The 26953-nt window shown below is 35.3% G+C and overlaps 1 protein-coding gene across 3 annotated transcripts in view; it reads left to right on the forward strand.

The window, feature by feature from the left end:
* The window catches only part of SCN9A (sodium voltage-gated channel alpha subunit 9), a 207614-nt gene that overhangs the window by 107835 nt on the left and 72826 nt on the right, over window positions 1–26953 (forward strand). For 2 of the 3 annotated variants that reach the window (XM_010365298.2, XM_030917073.1), the window contains 7 exons: window positions 522–809; window positions 2562–2933; window positions 5928–6057; window positions 7148–7386; window positions 9451–9624; window positions 10453–10809; window positions 15271–15747. In XM_010365298.2, coding sequence (XP_010363600.2) covers window positions 522–809; window positions 2562–2933; window positions 5928–6057; window positions 7148–7386; window positions 9451–9624; window positions 10453–10809; window positions 15271–15747 — 2037 coding nt within the window. The remainder of the gene's footprint in view (window positions 1–521; window positions 810–2561; window positions 2934–5927; window positions 6058–7147; window positions 7387–9450; window positions 9625–10452; window positions 10810–15270; window positions 15748–26953) is intronic. The other variant, XM_010365299.2, reaches the window with a different exon arrangement.

Consider the following 26953-nt stretch of genomic DNA (forward strand, 5'->3'; position numbering starts at 1 on the left):
CCCAGGTACTACCTAGGGAATCCCCAGAAATTTCATTCAGGCCAATACCCATTGACCTTACCACTTTCTTACAATATTGTGCTGTAATAATTCATTTATTTTTCAGATAACTCAATCTTTATTAAACCATAGAGTGCCTGATTCTATTGATGATATGGAGTTAATTGCCTGATCATCAAATTGTCTGTCTTATTACATGGTTTATGTGAGTTTTACATTCCAAAATTACCTTGTAAAACATTAACATATAATATTTAATTTGTCTTTACTGTAAGCAAATTAATAACATGTGATAGTTTAATTCCAAAACACAATAGAGCTTTATTTAAACCTGAGACAAAAAATATATATATACTTTGTAAGCATTCTGATCACTGTGTAAAGAAAACGATCGTTTCGTGTTTAAAGGACATGATTATTTGCATCATGTTGTTATGCTGATAGGTGAAAGATGTCCTGTCCTAGGGTTTCCTAGGATTTGGAAATGACTCATTTAAGTGTTAACGTCTTGGCCCAACCAGGCAATCGCAGCGGCAGCAGCTGAATATACAAGTATTAGGAGAAGCAGAATTATGGGCCTCTCAGAGAGTTCTTCTGAAACATCCAAACTGAGCTCTAAAAGTGCTAAAGAAAGAAGAAACAGAAGAAAGAAAAAGAATCAAAAGAAGCTCTCCAGTGGAGAAGAAAAGGGAGATGCTGAGAAATTGTCCAAATCAGATTCAGAGGAGAACATCAGAAGAAAAAGTTTCCACCTTGGTGTCGAAGGGCATAGGCGAGCACATGAAAAGAGATTGTCTACCCCCAATCAGGTACCACCCAAACTGCTCAATGTGTATCACCAGAGGCAGAATGATAGAGAAAAATGTCTTATTTTAGGGTAAGAGACCTCAGGAGAGGATAGTGAATGACTTCATTGGTATGATTTTAGGTAAAAACCTAGTATCGCTGGGCTTTAATGGAAAGATGTACACAGGTTTTCATTTGGGTTTGATCATTTTTGAAAGATGTTATAGTTTCAGAATTGTCAATATATTTTCTAATAAACTGATTTTCAGAAACAAAATATTCCTGAGAACCATTGTAGAAATAAAGAGACTATTCACACTATAGACTAGTTGCGATTCTTTCTTTTCTTTTCTCTTTTTTTGAGACAGAGTCTTGCTGTGTCACCCAGGCTGCAGTCGGCTCACTGCAAGCTCCGCCTCCCGGGCTTACGCCATTCTCCTGCCTCAGCCTCCCAAGTAGCTGGGACTACAGGTGCCTGCCACCACGCCCGGCTAATTTTTTGTATTTTTAGTAGAGACGGGGTTTCACCGTGTTAGCCAGGATGGTCTCAATCTCCTGACCTCGTGATCTGCCTGCCTCGGCCTCCCAAAGTGCTGGGATTACAGGCGTGAGCCACCATGCCTGGCCTTGCTTCTTTCTTAACCATTATAGTTAATAGTGTTACCTGAGTATCAGTCACCCATTTGGAACTTTAGAGAAGCCTTTGATATCCTCCACCCCCAACCATATCAACTACTAATATGTAGTGCCATAGTCCGTTAATTCTGCTTATGTGGAAGTTATCTTTCCCTTTCTCTTTTCACTGGAACCTTCATCTCTCAGGTCTCCCTGCCCATAATTCTGCACAAACCCCCAAGAAGAACCATTGCTTCTATTTTCCTTAGGACTTCCCTGTTTTCTATCACACAACCCCACAAATCATTTTTGTAAACTAAAAATCTAGTTAAGAATCTGCAAGATTCTGCCTGATATACACAATAATAAAAGGTAGAGTCCCTGCCTTCACAATTTCACTTGAACCTAGGCGATGATACAGAAATTGGACACATATATCAATAAAAATAAATATGACAGGAGCAGTCTAAGCTGGTTTTGAGGCAAAGACCTTGCCATACTTTTTCCATTGTTCACAATATTTGCCGCTTTGTTCTTTACATAGTAATCACTAATGTCTATTGAACTAGATCCTTCCAAAGGATTTGCATCCTGGACATGAGTCATATAAGCATGAATTTTTCCTCCTCTTTGGTATTGGGCAACTACTTTAAAAATATTTGATGACTTTATAAATTAACTGGTGTTAAATGGTCTTTTTAAATACACTCTAACTGAGCTGTTAGTACGTAAGGTGGATTTTTAATGCAAAGAACCATACAGCATGATTTCCAGTTTTTTTGTGAAGCTTGGGGATTGATATATAAAAAGCTGAATGACTGAGCGCAATACTAAGTTCTTTTTTTAAATGGTATATTCTGTGCAGCAAAATGAATGGCATTGAAAGAAAGGAGCAGTAACTCTAGACCAGAATATTAGAGAGCAGTACAGCAACAAATAATTTACCTGGTCCTGAAAGGATGAATTCTGCAAATCATTTTATCCCTTCAGTGGAATAAGTTTTTTTTCTCACTGAATTACTTCGTTTTTAAGTGTGTTTCTTTTAAGTCAGTACAGAGCCACCTGCCCTCAGGCCAGTGGGTTCAGTGGTATTTATATGAAGTGTACTTCTATTAGTAGGTGCTTCAGCAAATGCATGTTATTGTTTAATTTTTCTGCAGTCACCACTCAGCATTCGTGGCTCCTTGTTTTCTGCAAGGCGAAGCAGCAGAACAAGTCTTTTTAGTTTCAAAGGCCGAGGAAGAGATATAGGATCTGAGACTGACTTTGCCGATGACGAGCACAGCATTTTTGGAGACAATGAGAGCAGAAGGGGCTCACTGTTTGTGCCCCGCAGACCCCAGGAGCGACGCAGCAGTAACATCAGCCAAGCCAGTAGGTCCCCACCAATGCTGCCGGTGAACGGGAAAATGCACAGTGCTGTGGACTGCAACGGTGTGGTCTCCCTGGTTGATGGACGCTCAGCCCTCATGCTCCCCAATGGACAGCTTCTGCCAGAGGTGATAATAGATAAGGCAACTTCTGATGACAGCGTAAGGACGTTTTACATAGCTCAGGCATGGCTGGGCCCTTGTTCCTGCATCAGTCGGTCTCTCTGCTGGAGGGCCTTCTCTCTGGTCTTGTGAATGGCTCTGCATTTTGCAATACTTTTTCTATAGAAACACACCTTTGATTCATTACCTTAATCCTCATTCTATGTGTTGTAGGCATCTAACTCAAAGATAAAATCCCATTTTTGTAAAGAGGTACTTGTCTATTAATTTTATAATTGAAGATTATAAATAATCTATTTAGAGAACAATTTATGAAAGATAAATAGATAGATATCAGCACAGAAAATGCAATGATAATGCTGATATTAGTTAATAATAGATCCCATTTCTGTGAAGAAATTTGGATTACTTGCCAGCTACTGCTATCTTTTTCAGGTCACAACTTAATATGTACCTATTCCAAGGAATTCCAAGGAATCTTATTTGAGTTGTTAGTAGCAGCAAACACATATTTAGTATTTACGACAACCCCATGAGATGATATATTATTATCTCTGTTTTACAAATGGGAAAAATTGAGGCACGGGGAAATAAAGCAACTTACCCCAATGTACTCAGGTAATAAATGGTAGCTCTGAAGTTGAAACAGAGGCTGTCTGTTTCAGAGCTTGTACGCTTAACCACCCACTCTACTATCTCTCCAATGTGCAGTAGAACTCTTACCTTGAAAAAATTTAGAATGACTATGTCTTAGGTCCTCTATATAAATGAAACACAACTATTTTCCTTTTTAAAAAATATTTCATCTGGAGTCTATGAATCAAAACAAAATATCTGAAACGCAAGCATTGATACAAACAAACATAAAAGCAAAACAACAATTTTACAGCAGTTCCAAAGGTCTAAGAGTCACTGAGTGGTTAGAGAAAGGTGTCTGATTAGGGTTGAAAGTGAGTTCTTTCTCATTCCTGGAGTTTCCAGGATATCTCTTTAGCCCACTCACTATGCTATGCTGCATTACTAATATCAGCAAGGGCTTTGACTAGCCCAATAAGCTTCAAACATATGCTACATGCTTATATATTTATATTTGCAGACAGTGTAGTATTTTAAATGAGAATAAAGTTCCATCAAATCCATGGCCACACATATATTTCAATTTGAATAAATGCATGTGCTTTTAGGTAACATGTGACCTCTATGTGTGCATGATACAGCTTAAGCCCTTCTCTCAAGGTATTTTTCCTTATTGAATGAGCATGTTAAATTTCTGTGGAATCAAACTTTGGTTGCATTTTGTTTTTCAATTATGTGTGTAGTATGTAAAATATTATATAATTTATATCAGATTTGGAGATTATTTCATATTTTTTAATGAAGTTTCTTCATTTAAGAGTTTTTTGCCGGGCGTGGTGGCTCAAGCCTGTAATCCCGGCACTTTTGGAGGCCGAGACGGGCGGATCACGAGGTCAGGAGATCGAGACCATCCTGGCTAACACGGTGAAACCCCGTCTCTACTAAAAAATATTAAAAAAAACTAGCCGGGTGAGGTGGCGGGCACCTGTAGTCCCAGCTACTCCGGAGGCTGAGGCAGGAGAATAGCGTGAACCCGGGAGGCGGAGCTTGCAGTGAGCTGAGATCCGGCCACTGCACTCCAGCCTGGGCGACAGAGCAAGACTCCGTCTCAAAAAAAAAAAAAAAAAAAAAAAAAAAGAGTTTTTTAACCATAGAAAAATCAGTATCACAATAAATCCTACAGTGAAAACTAGAAAACTAGGAGAATTAGTGGATACTTACAAGATACAATGGTAATACAATAAACATAAAATTGTGGCACAATATATGGTTTATAGGAAAACACTGCATAACAAATAATGTCATCTCTATACCTGAAACATATCTACATGGAAAAGAATTTGTTTAATCTGACAAATTCTTATTTCACAAACTATAGCACAGAAAACATGGTTTCGAGACTTTTCAAAAAGTTGACTTTTTACAGAGATCTCTCAAATGGGTGTGTCTGTTCACATACACATATATGTATAATACACCCATGCACATATTTATGCCTGTATGTGTTTTGATACACCACATACATGCATGACTATACCTATACAACTATACAACTTTATAAATCTAGAAATATATATTTATATATTTAAATATATGTATTTAAAATATATACCACATACCACACACAAGCAGACAAATGTGATAGATCTAGAGTTGTATAGTTTTTTTGTGTATATATGTGTATGTGAGTATGTGTGTGTATTTCTGGCCTGCACGGAATCAACATAGTGTTTTAAATTTGAATTAATTTTCAAGTTTTACAAATAAGACATTTTCTCACAAAAATAAATATACTTGGTATGCATGAGTTCATATTTTTGCATGGCAACAATTTCTAGAGCTGAAGAGTGGTCACCTCTTTCAGATGTAGCTTGCATTCTCCATTTCACTAATTGTTCTTTTCAAACTGAGTCATTGATCATCATATACTCTGCTCAGTTCATGAGGTCTTCCTTGGCAGTAAGAGACAAGCATTACAGTAGTTTCATTAATGTTGTTCCCTCAATACAAAGTAATTCCAGAAGTTTATCAGAGAACACTCAGATTCTACCCCTGTAGATACACAGCACTACAGCACTGTAACTGTTTTCATGTAGGACTCTCACATGATAAAACTATCTGAATAAATTGGACACCCAGAAAGGGAGAAAGGTGATGATAGTGATATAACAAAAAAGCAGTTAGCTTTATTTTTTATCTCCTAAATATTAATTCCTTTAATCCTCACAAGAATATGAAGCAAGTACTATGATTATCCCCATTTTACCAATAATAAAACTGAGACAGTTAAGTAACTCTCCTGTGATATACAGCCAGTAAGTAGCAGAGCCATAATTTGAACCCAGCAATCTAAGCTCTACTTTTAATTACTCACCACAGCTATATAAGCAAGATTTTATCTTATACCTACAATTTATTAGGATTCTGTTCTTAAGCCGTTAATTGATCTTTTTTTAGGGCACAACCAATCAAATACACAAGAAAAGGCGTTGTAGTTCCTATCTCCTTTCAGAGGATATGCTGAATGATCCTAACCTCAGACAGAGAGCAATGAGTAGAGCAAGCATATTAACAAACACTGTGGAAGGTATGTAATAATCTTCTTTTTACCGTACAGATTCTTAAATAAAATTAACATAAATCTGGTCAACCTTAAATAGACACGTGAAATTCTTAGGAATAATTCAGAGGCCATAAAATAGTTTTAAATGATGGTAAAGATAACCAATGGATATTGATGGAATTGTTTTTATGTGCTTAAAAATGGATAAAGTTATTTGCTCTTAAACACACACATTGATAACATGGCAAAAATGACTTTGCAAAAATGAAAATAAAAACTCACAAAGACAGATGTTGGGTGATCTGACCTTTCAAAGACAAGTGATTTAATGGTAATTGATGCAGAAAACAAGGTTAACCCAGAGCTATGCGATTCTGTCCCTATACAATCTTACAAATTACATATTCACTCAAAATTTGTCTCTTCTAATAAGCAAAGATAGTCAAAGGGTGGCAACTTTACAAACTGTTCTGGCTTCCACCCTCTCCCCTGACAATATGTCCCAGGTCCCACCTGGTCCCTGGTCTAACACTTCACCCCCACATTCCCATCATGGGAGCAGACAAAGTGTCTACCCATCCCCTGAATGAATGATGAGAAGCAAATGGGCTGGCTAATGGTGTGAAATGTCTATTTCATGAGTCCTCCATAAATTATTTCTAGTTACTTGGTTCTAGGATTGTTTTCACCCGTGAACTATTACAGCAAGAGTTTTTTCTGGATAGAATAGTCTCATCGTATTGTTGTCATGGGACTAAAAACACAGGTGAAAAATATGCATATTGGTGGAAAATATACATTTCTCTGTTAAGGAAACATTAGTTCTCCTGTTTACCATCACATGTTGGGTGCATTTTTCTCTGAAAGATGCCCACATATGTGCTTGCAGTCATTAATTTCACTTCCTTACCCTCGCTTATGCTTCATCTAGGCAACAAACATGTCATAATAGACTTATGTAAGAGGCTATACTTTCATTGAAAACAGTACTGTTAAATTTTCAAAATCTAAACTACAAATCTTGTTTCAATATTAGAGTGCCTCACTGATTTGTATCTGTTAGCAGTGAAATATACAAATGGCTGACTCCATGTTCTCTGTTTTTTTCTCCCAGAACTTGAAGAGTCCAGACAAAAATGTCCACCTTGGTGGTACAGATTTGCACACAAATTCTTGATCTGGAATTGCTCTCCATATTGGATAAAATTCAAAAAGTGTATCTATTTTATTGTAATGGATCCTTTTGTAGATCTTGCAATTACCATTTGCATAGTTTTAAACACATTATTTATGGCTATGGAACATCACCCAATGACTGAGGAATTCAAAAATGTACTTGCTATAGGAAATTTGGTAAGTCTCTTATTCTGTGTTGCATACTCATAGTTTCTCTCTTTAGTTGTCATCACTGTCATTTCATATTTTTTATGTCAGATGAATCTGCAGTCTCATAATTATGCATATCAAGAAGTTCCCATATGAATGGATGCATAGAGCCAAGTTTCTGGTTATGTCTTTCAAAATAATTGTGCAGTAGTGTTGAGGTCTATAAATAACAATACTATTTCTATAAAAGGTTACCATCTTGGGAGTTGATAATGATTTTTTCTTCCAGCATATTTCTTGGGAGCAACACTTAACATTTTTGGTTCTTTCTTATACCTTCCTAATTACATTGCTGCTTTCTTGTAAGTACACATCTCACATATTTTCACAAAACCTGTGGATGTATTGCTTTGACATAATAGTAGTGAAGTGTTTGGGTCCTCAGAGTCCCAAAGACCTGTGTTTGAATGCTGATTCTGCATTATATGAGTGATATGGCCTTGGACAAATATTTTAACTCCATATTATTTAATTTCATCATTTATAAAATAATACTTCATTATAAAATGATAATTCTTATTTATAATATAATTATAACTATATTTCATTTATCATATTGTTAGGTGGATTAAATAGTTTCTACTTATTAGCCTGGCATATAGTAAATACACAATAAATTAAAGCTATCATCATCATCAACATCATTATCATCAAAACTTCAAAAACTTAATGAAACAAGCTTTAAAAACAACTATTTTGAGAAACCAAAATGGTTGAACTGGACATAGAAGACTCAAGGATAGGTGAGAAGGTGATCAACAGGCTTCTAAAAGATATAAGATCCAATTAGGAAAACTGATGCTACAGTGATCTCTAAAATGTACAGTGTTGGTCACACTAACTCATAGTAAACAAAGGGCCAGTTTTTGACTATGGATGTGAGGCAGGTACCAGTTCATTTTTAGGGCTAGAGAATCCCAGCTTATGACTCTTCGTAAATCTTGAATAACTCTGAGTATCTTTGTCAATGTCTACATAAGATAATTTTTCTTTTGCTGTGGTCCCAAACAAATTGATATTTGAAGACCAGAAGTTCTTTTCTGGGTCTGCCTTCTCTTCCAAATTGTCTACAAATATTCCCAGTTACAATGTTTTTCCCCATGTGCTCGCTGAGTTAGCATTCTTCTTCCCTTCTGTTTATCTTGGAAAAAGGCAGGAATATCTAGTTTCTAATTGTTGGTGGAGATCCAGATCATGCAAATAAGTACCTTCTCACTGAGATGACTACATCCCTGTGAACTCAGAAAGGATTTACGTGTTTACAGCTATTACCACAACCTCAAGTCCAGCTGCTCCCTGCCAATTGTCTTGATCCTGCATTATTTGAAAATTGACTCCTACAATTATAGACCTAAACATTTCCCTTAGAATCTTCTTTGATCAGATTCCTTGAGTCAAAGTGTACCCAAAGGATTCATTTCCATGTTGCCTTTTTAAGTGAGTCCTTTGATACCAGTATCATGAATTAATGAGATTTTGCAATGCACTTTTGTGTCAAAGCTTTAGAAGTCTTACTTTAGCAGCCATATTGTCAATTAAATACTTTTTTCTCATCTGCTGATAAATCTTTAAAGAGTGTGTCAACATGTTCTTTATTACTCTAACAGTAGTCAGATCAGAAAAAAACTTTTTTTTTTTTTTCTGGCTCAAAATTTCAGTATCAATTTATGTTTTCTTTTTATCTTCTTCCAGAACAACTTTTTGACCCACATAAATTATTTGAAAACAGTGACTGTGTCAATTACCAAATGTTTTACTTTACTGAAATTTTAATATGCTATTCTAAAATGCTCTGTAAAAATGATGAGCACTGACAGGACAGTTAGAGCTTCAACCTTTTGATACTTACATGGGAGCCAGGGAAGAGCAATACCTAGTTTATAGGACTAAGTTGATAAGAATATCCATTTATAAAGTATTTAGCAAACTGTCTGGAACACAGTAAATGCTAAGCAAACAGTAAAGCTATCATCATTGTGTTGATTTACTATTTTCTAATATTAACAGAAAAACATTATATTTCTCACTTAGGTCTTTACTGGAATCTTTGCAGCTGAAATGGTATTAAAACTGATTGCCATGGATCCATATGAGTATTTCCAAGTAGGCTGGAATATTTTTGACAGCCTTATTGTGACTTTAAGTTTAGTGGAGCTCTTTCTAGCAGATGTGGAAGGACTGTCAGTTCTGCGATCATTCAGACTGGTAAACATAAACTAAGGTTGCCATTATATTCTATAATAAAGGGATATTTATTTGGTTTTGCATTATTATTTAAAACTTTTTGGAATTTGAATCAAAAGGCAAGATTACATCTTGATATCTAGTAAAATAACATCTATTCATTGACAAATGCACTTAAAGAACTGAAACCACTTGAATACTTTTACAATTTTTGAAGACATGCTCAATTCTAATTTGAAGTACACACTAATGTAATATAAATATTTTCTATTATATTAATATAGTACAATAATTTATTTCACAGTAAGAAGCTTATGGCTTACAGAATTTCAATGATTATATGTTCATAACTTTATGAATTTGGTAAAGATCAAATTGTTATCCCTCAAACAATTGTTGTCTGATCTTTTTTTTTTGTTTGTTTGTTTGTCTTAACAATATAAAAACAAATAAAGACTTTTTAAAGTACATTTCTCTAATAAGCTAGAATTTATCTAAATGTCAGCATGAAAAAATGTATAAAAGTATTAGAAAATAGAATTAAGGATAAATTATCAATTCTAAAAGAAATAATATCACAAATTATAAGAGATTTCTATAGCAATCCTGAACTAAAAGTACATACTTTCTTCATAATATCTGTTGTCATTTTTTGGGACAAGTAGAACAAAATAACAGAAATATTGAAAATAGATGAAAATGAAAAATAAGAATAGTTTATTTTAGCCAGCTAATAATGACAATATTATAGGACTTAAAGTCAGCTTTAAACTTTGAACAAAAATCAAGATTGGAAACATTGAAAAAATTTTCATAATGATTAATATTAAACTTTATATTTGCTTTTAGCTCCGAGTCTTCAAGTTGGCAAAATCCTGGCCAACATTGAACATGCTGATTAAGATCATTGGTAACTCGGTAGGGGCTCTAGGTAACCTTACCTTAGTGTTGGCCATCATCGTCTTCATTTTTGCTGTGGTCGGCATGCAGCTCTTTGGTAAGAGCTACAAAGAATGTGTCTGCAAGATCAATGATGACTGTACACTCCCACGGTGGCACATGAACGACTTCTTCCACTCCTTCCTGATTGTGTTCCGCGTGCTGTGTGGAGAGTGGATAGAGACCATGTGGGACTGTATGGAGGTTGCTGGTCAAGCTATGTGCCTTATTGTTTACATGATGGTCATGGTCATTGGAAACCTGGTGGTATGTAACCAGATGTTCATACATTTTAATTTCTCTGTGGAAATTATTTTGTGATGATGTGATCTATTATTTTTATAATTTTATAATTATATCTAAAGTTATTAATTGCAACAGAATAGTGATAATTTTAATACAAGAAAGAACAGGAAAGAGAACAAAATGTTGTTTTAGTTTCCCTAGCCAAATAATCCATATTTATATTTTTCAAAATCACTGCCTATTCATTGTAATGCAAAGCTCTCTATGTTTCTCTCTAATCTTGATAGTAATGGCATATGCTCTCTTGAAGCTATACTAGTAAATAATATATAATTAAGTTAATAATAACAAAAATGAAGTTAATAATGGACCAAGGCAAATGAAAGGACTGGTCCCGTACCTTATAGCCATGTATAAGACTAGCCTCTACAGCAAGGATCAGCACCTATGCCCCACAGACCATAGCAAGTCCAGTGCCTATTATTGTGCAGCCCTGGGAGCTAAGAATGATTTTTACATTTTTAAGTGGTTAAAATAATCAAAAGAAGAATAAATGACACATGCACATTATATGAAATTCAAATTTTAGTGTTCATAAATTTTATTCAAACATGGGAATGTTAATTCATTTACATATCTTCCATGGCTGCTTTTACATTACAATGGCAGAGGTGAATAGCTGCCATGGAAATCCTATGCCCAATAGCATCTAAAATATTTATCATTTGGCCCTTTACAGAAAAAGTTTTCCAACCACTGGCTTATAGCATTGCGTAGACATAGCAATTTGCCTATTTTTTGAATTAGTGTTTTCTTGGCTTGTACTTCTTTTTATTTTATTCTTCCTTATACTGATTGGTGAAAACTTTCAAACTTACAAGCAGGAGAAAATTGGGATAAGATGCTCTTCTATGAGCCACTCATCTCAATTCTCAAATCTGCCATGTTGACTAGTCTCGGTTGGTCAGCCTGACATCAAATCTCTCCTCAGGTATCCAGAAGGTGGGGTATGGTAACAGCCATATGGTAAGTGCCTTCACTTCCCACTGAGTTGAAAAAAGTTACTAAAATATTGTTGTCCTTGTAACCACCATAAAAAAAAAGGACTCAGAAGTCAGGACAGAAACTTACATTCATCCAATCACACACTAAATGATACTGTGCCAGACATACACAAAGGTATTTATGCAGCACAAATTCTGGATTTTTACTGCACAAAAAATATACATCATGGATTATCATTCTGTAATTGTTGATCACCCTCAAGTTGTGGTAATAAATAAGCTTCCTAGTTTTATACAGCCTTACAAATTCCTTCCAATATGGAATGAAATACACATTCTCTTTGTTTCTTCTTCTCAGTTTTGCATTTATAAGCTCCTGTAGCAGGATTTGCTTGTGTATTTCCTTTTCTTTCTTTCTTTTTTTTTTTTTTTTGAGATGGAGTCTCACTTTGTTGCCCAGGCTGGAGTGCAATGATGCGATCTCGGCTCACCCCAACCTCCACCTTCCAGGTTCAAGCAGTTCACTTGCCTCAGCCTCCTGAGTAGCTGAGATTACAGGCGCATGCTACCGTTCCAGCTAATTTTTGTATTTTCAGTAGAGACGGGTTTTCGTCATGTTGGCCAGGCTGGTCTCGAGCTCCTGACCTCAGGTGATCCAGCCTCCTTGGCTTCTCAAAGTGCTGGAATTATAGGCATGAGCCACCACGCCCAGCCGTGTATTTCTTCTTACAAAATTTTGACATAAAATCATGAAATTGGGACAGGTATAACTTGTGAAAACATGCCACATCAAAGCCAATGATCACAAATAATTTAAATGTTTATTATTTATTCAGGCAAATTCAAAGGGAGAGGCATTCTCTTGGCTCTCACTTTATCCACTCAATATTTTTCAGTATCTTCTCTGTGAAAAGAAAGATATTTAGGTATTGTTTAGCTAGGAAGGCATTGTTTAGGTATTATTTAGGATGGAAGACCAAAACCAATTACCCATGATCTAATCCTTGTTTTTAAGATGCTTATTAGGACACAGAAAAGTGGTACACAAAAGGTATCAGAGAAGGAAGAAGTGATGAGTTCTACCATCGAGGTTAAAATAAAATGCTTTTGACACTTAAAAGAAAGAGTTCTAGATTGAGACTTAAGGGAGGTTTTTGAAGTGGGCCTTTGAAGAATGGATAATATAATATTTGATCATGGACACTGGTGTGAGAGTTATGTTTTCCTTTGAATGACAATATAGATTTATAGTAAAAAACAGAGGAGATATATTGGTGAGTGTTTCATTCATGTAGAATTAGTGTTAACTAACTCATATTGTTATTCTTTAATTATTAATTATTGGCAATGAAAGTATACAGAAGAAAATTCATAAAGTTGATAACCAATTCTTGACTAATAAAGGAACTACCAATATCATAGAATTAAAATTTAAGGAAAAAATATATTCCTGATATAGTCTTCCACATTAGAATTATATGCTAAACTAGCTTCTCTTTTTTTTATATTTCTCTAATTTATTCTCTAATTTATATTTATTTATTCAGTCATTTTATTGCCAATTAATTGAAGTGGTTAAGGACCACAGGTTTAGTAAAACATTTGGAAAAATAGATTTTAGTCAGCTCAGGTCTATATCAAGAAACTTGTGAAGACCATTAATCACAATGAGACTTTGAATCAAGTATACATTTTATTAATATTTCTTCTCTTGTTTAACGTGATAATACAAAGATGATACAAATGGACTTTATTTTGATTTGTGATACCCACTAGGTTATAGAATTATTAGAGACTTATGATTTTTGAAGGAAAGAAAGTTGTCACAGCAGCTCTTCTCAACGAAGTGAGAACCTCATGAGCCACCACACCCTATTAAGATGGTTTAACACTTGAACGGATTAAGGAGAATAAAGCAGTAAAATGGACCCTCAGATCCTCACCCATATTCCTATTAAAACAATTACACACAAATGTGTATTTCATAGTGAAATATACTTTTTCATTGACAACTATTAAACCATTTCAGGGACTTTTAGCAATTATCAAAATTGTTCACTATGATTCCCAGACCTCCCACCTCCAGAATTTCCTCTTAAATCAGACTTATTGAGACACACAATTTTAACCTGCTCTCTTTACTTACATCTCAGAGAAATTGTTTTGTTTAGGTATGACCAAAATGAGGGGTGAATACCTTCTCTTCAGTTAGGTCTTACTCTGATTTTTAAAACATGAGGTAGATGATTTGGGCCATGAAAAGACTTACATCAAATGCCAATTCAATTTCCTTTTTGTTTCCTGGGTAAAACAATGTTTAAATATAATTTACATGTTTCCTGCCCTCTGTGAACATTTTTTTTTACAATTTTTTTTTTTTTTTTTTTTTTTTTGAGATGGAGTCTCGCTCTGTTGCCCAGGCTGGAGTGCAGTGGCCGGATCTCAGTTCACTGCAAGCTCCACCTCCCGGGTTCACGCCATTCTCCTGCCTCAGCCTCCCGAGTAGCTGGGACTACAGGCGCCCGCCACCACGCCCAGCTAATTTTTGTATTTTTAGTAGAGACAGGGTTTCACTTTGTTAGCCAGGATGGTCTCAATCTCCTGACCTCGTGATCCACCCACCTCGGCCTCCTAAAGTGCTGGGATTACAGGGGTGAGCCACCGCGCCCGGCCTTTTTTTTTTTTTTTTTTTACAATGTTGAGTTCACCTGCACTTCTACTTCAGCGAGAAAAAAAAAAAAAAAAAAAAAAAATTAACTCAAAAATAAGACTTTGTTTCAAGAGAATAGAAATTGTCCTGACCTTTTTTTAATCTCTTCTAGGGCCAACATAATAGGCAATGAAGCCAGCCAATCATAATGCCATTATTGCATGTGAATCAGGTTCAAGGGGCAGGTCCTTTTCTGTGCTTTAAAAGTCACATTAAGTAGTATTATAGCACACTTCTTGTACAGAATATTTTATTACAGGAAGTTTGTAAGTATTGTGTGTTCCATTTGTTGGAACAAGTGACATTTATCTTCTGGTAAAGTGAACAAAAATCTTTAGCACAATAGAAAATAGTCACAATTATCTTGATCTACCTGTTTCTCACAAGTAATAAAGAATAATGATAGATGAATGCTAGGAGAGTTTTTTGGGTTCATAAAAGGGAAATTGATTAAGGAACTACTGCTACAGAAATGAACTTAGAAATGATGTAATGATAATGGTGAGGGATCATTCTCTCTGCTCCCCATGGTAGTTCTTCCTGGGTATGCTGCCAAGTCTGCTGGGGCTAGTCTAGGGATACAGTGATGAGGAGTCTACCCTCTCCTCTGTCTCTCTCATGTGGTCTTATCTGTGCATGAAAAGGTGCAGAAATCTTCATTGCTGGTTTGTATTGTGGCCTATATTCAGAAAAGTGTGCTTATTTTATTTTATTTTTTGTATTTCCTATCTCCCTATTTCTCTACCCCCTCTCCCCACCCTCATATAGGTCCTAAACCTATTTCTGGCCTTATTATTGAGTTCATTTAGTTCAGACAATCTTACAGCAATTGAAGAAGACCCTGATGCAAACAACCTCCAGATTGCAGTGACCAGAATTAAAAAGGGAATAAATTATGTGAAGCAAACCTTACGTGAATTTATTCTAAAAGCATTTTCCAAAAAACCAAAGATTTCCAGGGAGATAAGACAAACAGAAGATCTGAATACTAAGAAGGAAAACTATATTTCTAACTATACACTTGCTGAAATGAGCAAAGGTCACAATTTCCTCAAGGAAAAAGATAAAATCAGTGGTTTTGGAAGCAGCGTGGACAAATACTTGATGGAAGACAGTGATGGTCAATCATTTATTCACAATCCCAGCCTCACAGTGACAGTGCCAATTGCCCCTGGGGAATCCGATTTGGAAAATATGAATGCTGAGGAACTTAGCAGTGATTCAGATAGTGAATACAGCAAAGTGGTAAGAATGCTTCATATACTTTGTGTTTCATATTAACAATTAGTATGAAATGAATGAAAATTTCAGATTTCTGTTGTCATAAGTTCTTCTTAACTTTGCATATAGTGATGGATAGGTTTCTGCGCATGACTACACAACAGCTTCCTGAAGATTCATCTGGTAAAGTTTTCTTACTAGTTCTTAATAATTGATTTAATCTTACTTAGCTGTATGAGAAAGCACCAGGTATCTTTGAGCCTTCCCATTCTTCATCCCATGTTGCCTGTCAGTTGAAAAGTTACACACAGTCTCCCTCCACAGTGCCTGTTTGAATCCACCTCTCCTTTTCATCACCTTTCCTTTGTACTCACTATTTTTTGCCTAAACCATTTCAAGCAGAGTCTCAACTGATGCCTCTGCTTCCATTTTGCATTTACTCTAGTTTACTTATTTGATTAATTTTGCTCACGCAGATTCAGTCCTAATCATTTCACTGCCATGATGTATCCATGATCTGCAAAATCTCTCTCTCTCTCTTTTTTCTTTTATTCTCCTTTAAAAAAAAAAAAAAAAAAAAAATGGAGACAGGTCTCACTCTGTTGCCCAGGTTGGAGTGCAGTGGTGCTATCATAGCTTACTGCAACCTTGAACTCCTGGGCTCAATGATCCCCCTGCCTCCACCTCCTGAGTAGGTGGGACTATATGCCCATGCCACAACACCCAGCTAATTTTTTAAAAAAAAAGTTTGTAGAGACAAGGTTTCACCATGTTTCCCAGGCTGGTCTCAAACTACTGGACTCAGGCAATTCTTCAACCTTTGTCCCCAGTTGCTGAGATTACAGGAATGAGCCACCACACCTGGCTATCCCCAAAGTCTCTTGAATTATGTATTGTGCACAAAGCCTTCACACTATGGCCCTAACCAGCTTTGACCAGCTGTATCTCCTAGTGCTCACCTGAAGATTTTTACCTGTACTAAACCAATTTCCTTTTAGGCCATAAACACTCTCCACACTTTGCTTGGGATTTCCTTCTCCAGTCAAAATCCTTCAAGGCATCACCCTTGTATTTATCATTTATTAAATTGTTAATACTTAAATCACAGTTGGGTAAGGGTTAAATGAATTAACACGTTAATACATGTAAAACGTTTAGAACCATATTCAACATTCTCAAAATGTTACTCATTTCATCCCTCCTAATTTCTCCCCAAGTGGATCTAGTCCCTTCTCATTTTGAACCCCAAACAATTTTATACCTCTTCCTGAATTCAGTAATCTTAAATTTTAATTTTTTGAGAAATTATGGTATGCCTTTAATGGTACTGTAAATTCATTGAGAACAGGAACTCTTTTAAACCTTCTTTTGTGCCCTCCTCTCCCACCCTTACCTGCATATTTCTAGTGAGTCAAGGTATGTATCGAGCTGTATTTTTATTGTGAAATGTAACAACCGTATTAAAAATTATGTTTATGGCATTGTTTTAAAGTCTTAAGGTATCATTTAAAAATAATCTTTTAGGCCGGGCGCGGTGGCTCAAGCCTGTAATCCCAGCACTTTGGGAGACTGAGACGGGCGGATCACGAGGTCAGGAGATCCAGGCCATCCTGGCTAATACGGTGAAACCCCCGTCTCTACTAAAAAATACAGAAAACTAGCCGGGCGACGAGGCGGGCGCCTGTAGTCCCAGCTACTCCGGAGGCTGAGACAGGAGAATGGCGTGAACCCGGGAGGCGGAGCTTGCAGGGAGCTGAGAGCCGGCCACTGCACTCCAGCCTGGGCGGCAGAGCAAGACTCCGTCTCAAAAAAAAAAAAAAAAAAAAAAAAAAAAATAATAATAATAATAATAATCTTTTGCTTTCTCTAGCTCATGTTAGGAAGTATTTGACAAATAGTTACCAAATATCTTCTCTCTCCTTAACTTACTAAGACTCCACCCTCCATGAATTTATAGTGGACTTTGAAAAAAGATTATATGGAATAATCATTTTATATGTATATATACACACACACACTATATATATACACACACACACTATATATATATATGTAAAATGCTCAGGAGGCTGAGGCATGAGAATCACTTGAGCCCCGGAGGTGGAGCTTGCAGTGAGCCAAGATCATGCCACTGTACTCCAGCTTGGACTACAGAGTGAGACTCTGTCTCGAAATATATATATATATGATTAAATTAAATTAAAACAAAATAAAATAAAATACTCTATATTTAGTTGAGTGAATAAACTATTAAATCAATAAATCACGATATATGTTTCTATGTAGCCAAGGACATTTTTTCCAAGATGGTAAAGTAAGGAATAAAAGATAGTCATCCCTTGATATCTACGGGGGAGTGGTTCCAAGGATCCCCACAGAGACTAAAATCTGCAGATGTTCAAGTCCTTTATATAAAATGGCACAATGTTTACTATATAACCTACACACATCCTCTCATATGTACACTTTAAATTATCTTCAGATTACTTATAATGTAAAACTAAATCACTAACAATGTAAATATTTGTTTTACTGTATTTTTTATTTGTACAATAAAGTTGTGTTTTTATATTTATTTTTTCCAATTACTTTCCATCTGTAGTTTGTTGACTCTACAGATGTGGGACCCAGGGATACAGAGGGCCAGCTGTATTTTATTTGCATATTTAAAAATCTTTTACATGGAAGAAGTAATACTCCCAAAATTTTAAAAGTGTATTCTTTTCAGCTTAAAGTTAGAAAACCAGATTCCACATATGCCTTTTAAGGAGCAGGCATCTAGGTTTAGTATCATATGGAAAGGAAAACTAACACAGTCACCCATTTTTTTCTAACTAACTCAGTCACCCATTTAAAGAAGATTAAAATTATAAACTCCAATCACCTGGCAGACACTTGCTCTCAGAGTAAAACTTGGATTCTAGGTGTTAAAGCCCTTCAGGAGCTGGGCAAAGTCAACCAAATACTTCTGAAATTATTTCTTAACATTTATGAGGAATTATTTCTTACCTGTTCATTTTTCTTTCATTTAAAGCCAATGGGTGACCTTTCATGGATCTCCTTAGCTGCTGACAAAATTCTTATTCTTAGTATGTTGAGTTGTAACATTTTTAAGGGAACCTTATAGAACTTTCCATTTAGCACTTCATTTTCTAACTGAAAAAGCAGGCTCATTAAAAGGAAGTGATTTTATTCACAGTTATAAAGCTAGAGTTGTACAGTTATAAATCCAGAGTTATACAGTTGTACAGTTACAAAGGTAGAGCCATGTCAAGAGTCCCAGTCTTGTGATTTACAGCTCAATGGAATTTCTACCTCTCTTTCTCCATTTGAAAGACAAAACAAACACTCCTATTGAACTTAATGTTACATTTGTCTCCCCTGGGGTATAAAGCCATGCAGCTATAGAATTCATATATCTGTGGTATGCAGATGAAGGTGTGTTGTCATAATGGTCAGCTATCTTTTATAATTAGTAATTTTATTTGTCTTTTGTAACTGAAATAGATTATTTTAACCATCCATAAAATTACTCTGCCACTTATTCCATGAGCCCTTCCTAAAGAGTATGAAATCTAGTCTCCTATAAACTGAGTTGTCTAAAAACCATTTGATGTTAATATTCTAATATTCTTGATTTTCACTATTTTTTCTCATTACATAATGGTCATATCTATGAGATAAGAGTGTACATTCTTATTCTATTACATTTCTATGGTATGCACAATCAAATATACAGGGGTTTGTGGCTACCTTAGAGGTTGTAGTAACGGCTACACAAGCTAGTATTTTTAAGTCATTTAGCATAGTGTTTGAATTAGCAAGCCATTAAAAAAAATTTTGTTATCATCGATTTCTGCATCAATATTATTACCTAAGAACTCAGGTTCTTAGTGCTACTGACTTCTAATTATGAACTTTGAAAGTTTACCCTTCTTCATAAAAAATTTTCCATGACATATCTCAAGGTATGTCATCTTAAGTATAGACAAATCTACCTGAAGATATAATAATTGAGAAATAATGAAGGTTCAAGATCTAAAGGAAATTTGTTAGATAAGATATTAAGCTGTGGCCAACTATAAAAACCTTATGTCTAAGGTCTTTCTTTCCAGCCTCTTCAGATTAAAATATTACCAGTTTAAATTTTGTCATTTTTGTTTTGTTTTGTTTTGTTTTCCCATGTGGATCACTAAAATAGTGCACATTTTCTTTATTTGTCTAAAATGTTTCTAATCCTCCTATACTAACTTTTCATGCTCTAATTTTCATAATCTTCATCTCCCACTTGAGTTCCTAGAGTCTTGAATTATGAATTCCCTCCTTTGCAACTTCTGTTTTTTTCATATTTGAGATGCCTTTGAAATAGTGATGGTTGTGTTTGTGATGAGCCTGGATGAGCCAAAAAGGCAAATTTGATTACCCAGTAGAAAGTAACTCCTAATTTATGTATCTATGTCATTAAGTCTTAGCCACTACCTTGGGATATGATTCAGAATACCACTTTTAATTTACAAGAAAAAAAACAAACAACCCCATCAAAAAGTGGGCAAAGAATATGAACACACACTTCTCAAAAGAAGACATTCATACAGCCAATAGACACATAAAAAAATGCTCATCATCACTTGCCATCAGAGAAACGCAAATCAAAACCACAATGAGATAACATCTTACACCAGTTAGAATGGCAATCATTAAAAAGTCAGGAAACAACAAGTGCTGGAGAGGATGTGGAGAAATAGGAACACTTTTACACTGTTTTGGGACTGTAAACTAGTTCAACCATTGTGGAAAACAGTGTGGCGATTCCTCAAGGATCTAGAACTAGAAATACCATTTGACCCAGCCATCCCATTACTGGGTATATACCAAAAGGATTATAAATCATGCTGCTATAAAGACACATGCACACATATGTTTATTGCAGCACTATTCACAATAGCAAAGATTTGGAATCAACCCAAATGTCCATCAGTGACAGACTGGATTAAGAAAATGTGGCACATATACACCATGGAATACTATGCAGTCATAAAAAAGGATGAGTTTGTGTCCTTTATAGGGACATGGATGCAGCTGGAAACCATCATTCTCAGCAAACTATCACAAGAACAGAAAACCAAACACCACATATTCTCACTCATAAGTGGGAATTGAACAATGAGATCACTTGGACACAGGAAGGGGAACATCACACACCGGAGCCTACTGTGGGGAGGGGGGAGGGGGGAGGGATAGCATTAGGAGATATACCTAATGTAAATGAGGAGTTAATGGGTGCAGCACACCAACATGGCACATGTATACATATGTAACAAACCTGCACGTTGTGCACATGTACCCTAGAACTTAAAGTATAATAATAAAAAAAAGAATGCCACTTTTTAAGATAGAATATTTGTTTCAAATCTTAGCTTTTGATATGACCTTGAGCAATTTACAAAAAACTTTTTTTCAGTTTACTTATGTGTAAAATAGATTGTAATAAAAATTACATGATTCTCATAAACAATTAGAAAATGCTTACTGAAAAGTAACTGCTCAATCTACAATTATTATAAGTATGGAATTGAGTGCTTACATATACAGTGTAAGTAGCTGTTGGCTACAGATTGAATTTAAAAGAGATAGCATGATGAAGATCAGTGCTTCAGAATTTTAGTGTGTGAAAGACATACTTGGGGACTTTATTACAAATGCCTGTTCTGGATCATATCCTTTGAATTGTCTTTGCCTAAATTTGGATGCAACTTCAGAATCATTAACAACGTTTGCAGCAGCTACTGATCATTAGAGACTACTATGAACAAGGATACACAAACAAATTGGAAAACCTAATGGAAATTGATAAATTACTCAATACATACAACTTGCCAAGATTGTATCATGAAGAAGTGGAAAACTCGAACAGACCAATAATGAGTAACAAGATTGAATCAGTAATTAAAACTCTCCTAGCAAAGAAAAGTCCAGGACTACATTGCTTCACTGATGAGTTCTACCAAACATTTAAAGAAGAGCTAATATTAATTCTTCTCAAATTATTCCAAAAAATCAAAAGGAAAGAAAGTCTTCTAAACTCATTCTACAAGGCCAGTATTACCCCAATACCAGAACCAGACAAGGATACACACAAACAAAGAAAACTGGAGGCCACTATCCCTGATGAACACAGATGCAAAATGCCCCAGCAAAATATACTAGCAACTCAAATCCAACAGCCTATCAAAAAGACTATTCACCATGCTCAACCGGAAATCGTCCCAGGGATGCAAAGATGTTTCAACATTTGCAGAACAATAAACTTTCTACATTATAGCAACAGAATGAAATGTAAAAAGCATGTGGTCATCTCAATAGACAGAGAAAAAGCATTTTATAAAATTTAGTATCCTATGTTTGATAAAAATTATCAACAAATTAGGTATAGAAGAAACATACCTTAATGTGATGAAGGCTATATGTAACAAACCCACAGATAACATACTAACCAGGGAAGAGCTGAAAGCTTTCTTTTCACGATCTGAAAGAAGACAAGGATACTCACTTTTACTACTTTTATTTAATTTTTATGCTATTTTATAGTAATGAAGTTCTAGCTAGAGCAATCAGACAAGAGAAAGAAATAAAGGACATTTAAATTGGAAAGAAGGAAGTCAAATTCTCTCTGTTTTTATATAATCCGATCTTAGATATAGAGAACTCTAATGACCCCGTGAAAAAAAAAATGTATTTCATAAATGAATTCAGTAATGTTTGAAGACACAAAATCAACATGCAAAAATCAATATTATTTCTATATGTTAACAACAAATAATCTGAAAATAAATCAAGAAAGCAATCTCATTTACAATAGCTACAAAAAATAAAATACCTAGAAATAAATTTAAACAAGGAGATGAAATATATTTACAATGAAAACTATAAAATATTGGTGAGAGAAATTGAAGAGGACACAAAAAGGGAAAGATATTCCATGTTCATGGATTAGAATAATTAATATTGTTAAAATGTCCATATTACCCAATGCAATCTATAGATTTAATGCAATCCCTATCAAAATACCAATGACATTCTTTACAGAAATAAAACAAAAACAGTCCTAACATTTGTATGGAACCACAAAAGTCCCTAAATAGCCCAAGTAACCTGGAACAAAAAGAACAAAGCTGGTGGCATCACCCTAACTGACTTCAAAACACACTATAAAGCTATAGTAACCAAACGAAATGATACTGACATAAAACAGACACATAGAGCAATACATAAGAATAGAGAGCCCAGAAATAAATCTACACATATACAATTAACTGAGTTTTGACAAAGTTTCCAAGTACATATAATAGGGAAAGGACAGTCTCTTTAGTAAATGGTTCTGGGAAAACTGAATAGCCACCTGCAAAAGAATGAAATTAGACCTTTATCTCTAAATTTTTATACAAGTCAACTCAAAATAGACTAACTAAAACGTAAGACCCAAAATTACATGACTATTAAGAAAAAAAAAAAAAAAAAAAAAAAAACGGGGAAAGTTTCATGATGTTGGTCTAGGCAAGGATTTTTTTTTTGGATAAAACCTCAAAAGCACAGGCAATAAAAGTAAATATAGACAAACTGGATTATATTAAAAAGCTTCTGCTCAGCAAGGCAAATAATCAATAGAGTGAAGAGACAACCTACAGCATGGGAAAATATATTTGTAAACTATGCATCTGATAATGGGTTAAGATCTAAAACATATAAGGAACTCAAACAACTCGACGACAACAACAAAAAACAAATAATTCAAAAATGGACAAAAGACTTGAATAGATATTTCTCAAAAGAAGACATAGAAATGCCAACAGACATATTAAAATATGCGCAACATCACTAAGCATCAGGGACATGCAAATCAAACCTATATTGAGGTATCTCCTCACACTAGTTAGAATGGCTACCATCAAAAAATCAAAAGATGAAAGTATTAAAAGGATATGGAGAAAAGGGAATCCTTACACATTGATTGTGAGAGTGTAAATTAGTACCACCATTATGGAAAGTAATATGGGGGTTCTTAAAAAAATTAAAAATAGAATTTTCATATGATCCAGCAGTCCCAATACTAGGTAAATAACAAGATGAAATCAGTATATTGAAGAGAGAGAGTAAGCATAGAATACTGCACTCCTATATGTTTATTGCTGTACTGTTCACAATAGCCAAGTTATCATATTAACCTAAATGATCATAAAGAGATAAATGCATAAAGAAAATGTAGTACATAAGAAAAATTGAACACCATTCAGCCATAAGAAATAATGAAATCCTGTTATTTGTGGCAACGTGAATGAACCTGGAGGATATTATGTTAAGTGAAATCAGCCAGGCACAGAAAGTCTAATATCTCACACATATGTGGAATCTAAAGAGTTGTCATAGAAGTAGATAGTATAGAATAGTGGTTATCTGAGGATGGGAGGCTTGGAGGAGCGAGGTATGGAGAAAGATTGGTCAATAGGTACAAAGCTGCAGTGAGATAGAATAAGTTCTGGTGTTCTATGGAATAGTTGGATGACTAGAGTTAACCATAATGTATTGTATATTTCAAAATAGCTAGAAGTTTGTAAATGATCTCCTCACAAAGAAATGATAGATGTTCAAAGCTACGGATCTGCTGGTTACCCTACTTGATAGTTACATAATGTATACATGTATCAAATTATCACATATACCCCATAAATATGTACAATTATTATGTGTCAAAAATAATTTTTAAAATAAATGATGGTAGCCTAATCCCTAGCTTACTTGGATTCAGGTTTCTGAGATACTACTTTCTTTATTCAGGGGCTATGGATATATTTCCCCTTTTGGTTGTTTAAGAACCTGCATTTTGAGTAAGGGGAAATAACATCACTAACCTTTGACATCTCTCCCTCTCCTCTCCCTACCCAAAAACCCTCTCTTTTATGACTTAGCATCCTGGTTTCTCAATATAGTTTATGCAGAATTTTCAATGCTATCCTAGTATAAGTTTTCAGGTTGGCAGATTTCCTCACCCGGATAGATAGTTAAAAATACACTCCAGAATCAAATAAAAATATTTTACAGTAAAACATCTTATCAGAAAGTAACCAAAGAGATGAGTTCAAACAAATGGTTTAGTCAAGTATCTCAAACAGTTCTGAGTAAACAAATGGAAATAGAACAATAGCACTTATCTGAAGATTCAGTGTCAGAATCAAGAAAGACATGCTGTTATCTCAAAGGTACCCATGAGAATAATACTCTTTGCACTGTTTATAAGAATGCAGGCACTGAACTGATGGCTCTTCTCAGAGTCAGTCTTCTCTTGAAGTGTAATGAAGCCCTCCAAACATGCTCCAAACATTAACAACACACTACACAGGTTTTTGTTTTTTTGTTTTTTTTTAACCGTTGGCAGTGAAGTGCTTCTCATTATAAACCTTAAAGGAAGCATGAAATGCATCCATTCATCAATAAATATCTATTGCACCTTACTATGCTGTAAGCACTGTGCTAAGAACTGCTGAGGGAAAAAAAGATCATGTTCTCACACAACTGCAATAATTTAATATCTGGATTAACTTGAAAGAAAATATAAGGGCTCAGGGTCTAGATATATGACTGTGAGCTGATCTAAGGATATATTAGTTTCTTTTTTTTTTTCATTTTTTTATTATACTTTAAGTTCTATGCACATGTGTATAACGTGCAGGTTTGTTACATATGTATATTTGTGCCGTGTTGGTGTGCTGCACCCATCAACTTATCAGCACCCATCAATTCATCATTTATATCATATATAACTCCCCAAGGCAATCCCTCCCCCCTTCCCCCTCCCCATGATAGGCCCTGGTGTGTGATGTTCCCCTTCCCGAGTCCAAGTGATCTCATTGTTCAGTTCCCACCTATGAGTGAGAACATGCGGTGTTTGGTTTTCTCTTCTTGTGATAGTTTGCTAAGAATGATGGTTTCCAGCTGCATCCATGTCCCTACAAAGGACGCAAACTCATCCTTTTTTATGGCTGCATAGTATTCCATGGCGTATATGTGCCACATTTTCTTAATCCAGTCTGTCACAGATGGACATTTGGGTTGATTCCAAGTCTTTGCTATTGTGAATAGTGCTGCAATAAACATACACGTGCATGTGTCTTTGTAGAATAATTTATAATCCTTTGGGTATATACCCAGTAGTGGGATGGCTGGGTCATATGGTACATCTAGTTCTAGATCCTTGAGGAATTGCCATACTGTTTTCCATAATGGTTGAACTAGTTTACAATCCCACCAACAGTGTAAAAGTGTTCCTATTTCTCCACATCCTCTCCAACAACTGTTGTTTCCTGATTTTTTAATGATTGCCATTCTAACTGGTGTGAGATGGTATCTCATTGTGGTTTTGATTTGCATTTCTCTGATGGCCAGTGATGATGAGCATTTTTTCATGTGTCTGTTGGCTGTATGAATGTCTTCTTTTGAGAAATGTCTGTTCATATCCTTTGCCCACTTTTTGATGGGGTTTTTTTTTTCTTGTATATTTGTTTGAGTTCTTTGTAGATTCTGAATATTAGCCCTTTGTCAGATGAGTAGATTGCAAAAATTTTCTCCCATTCTGTAGGTTGCCTGTTCACTCTGATGGTAGTTTCTTTTGCTGTGCAAAAGCTCTTTAGTTTAATTAGATCCCATTTGTCAATTTTGGCTTTTGCTGCCGTTGCTTTTGGTGTTTTAGACATGAAGTCCTTGCCCATGCCTATGTCCTGAATGGCACTACCTAGGTTTTCTTCTAGGGTTTTTATGGTATTAGGTCTAACATTTAAGTCTCTAATCCATCTTGAATTAATCTTCGTATAAGGGGTAAGGAAAGGATCCAGTTTCAGCTTTCTACTTATGGCTAGCCAATTTTCCCAGCACCATTTATTAAATAGGGAATCCTTTCCCCATTTCTTGTTTCTCTCAGGTTTGTCAAAGATCAGATGGCTGTAGATGTGTGGTATTATTTCCGAGGACTCTGTTCTGTTCCATTGGTCTATATCTCTGTTTTGGTACCAGTACCATGCTGTTTTGGTTACTGTAGCCTTGTAGTATAGTTTGAAGTCAGGTAGCGTGACGCCTCCAGCTTTGTCCTTTTGACTTAGGATTGTCTTGGCAATGCGGGCTCTTTTTTGGTTCCATATGAACTTTAAAGCAGTTTTTTCCAATTCTGTGAAGAAACTCATTG

The sequence above is a fragment of the Rhinopithecus roxellana genome, chromosome 14, assembly GCF_007565055.1.
Source record: "Rhinopithecus roxellana isolate Shanxi Qingling chromosome 14, ASM756505v1, whole genome shotgun sequence".
In the NCBI taxonomy this organism is placed as follows: Eukaryota; Metazoa; Chordata; class Mammalia; order Primates; family Cercopithecidae; genus Rhinopithecus; species Rhinopithecus roxellana.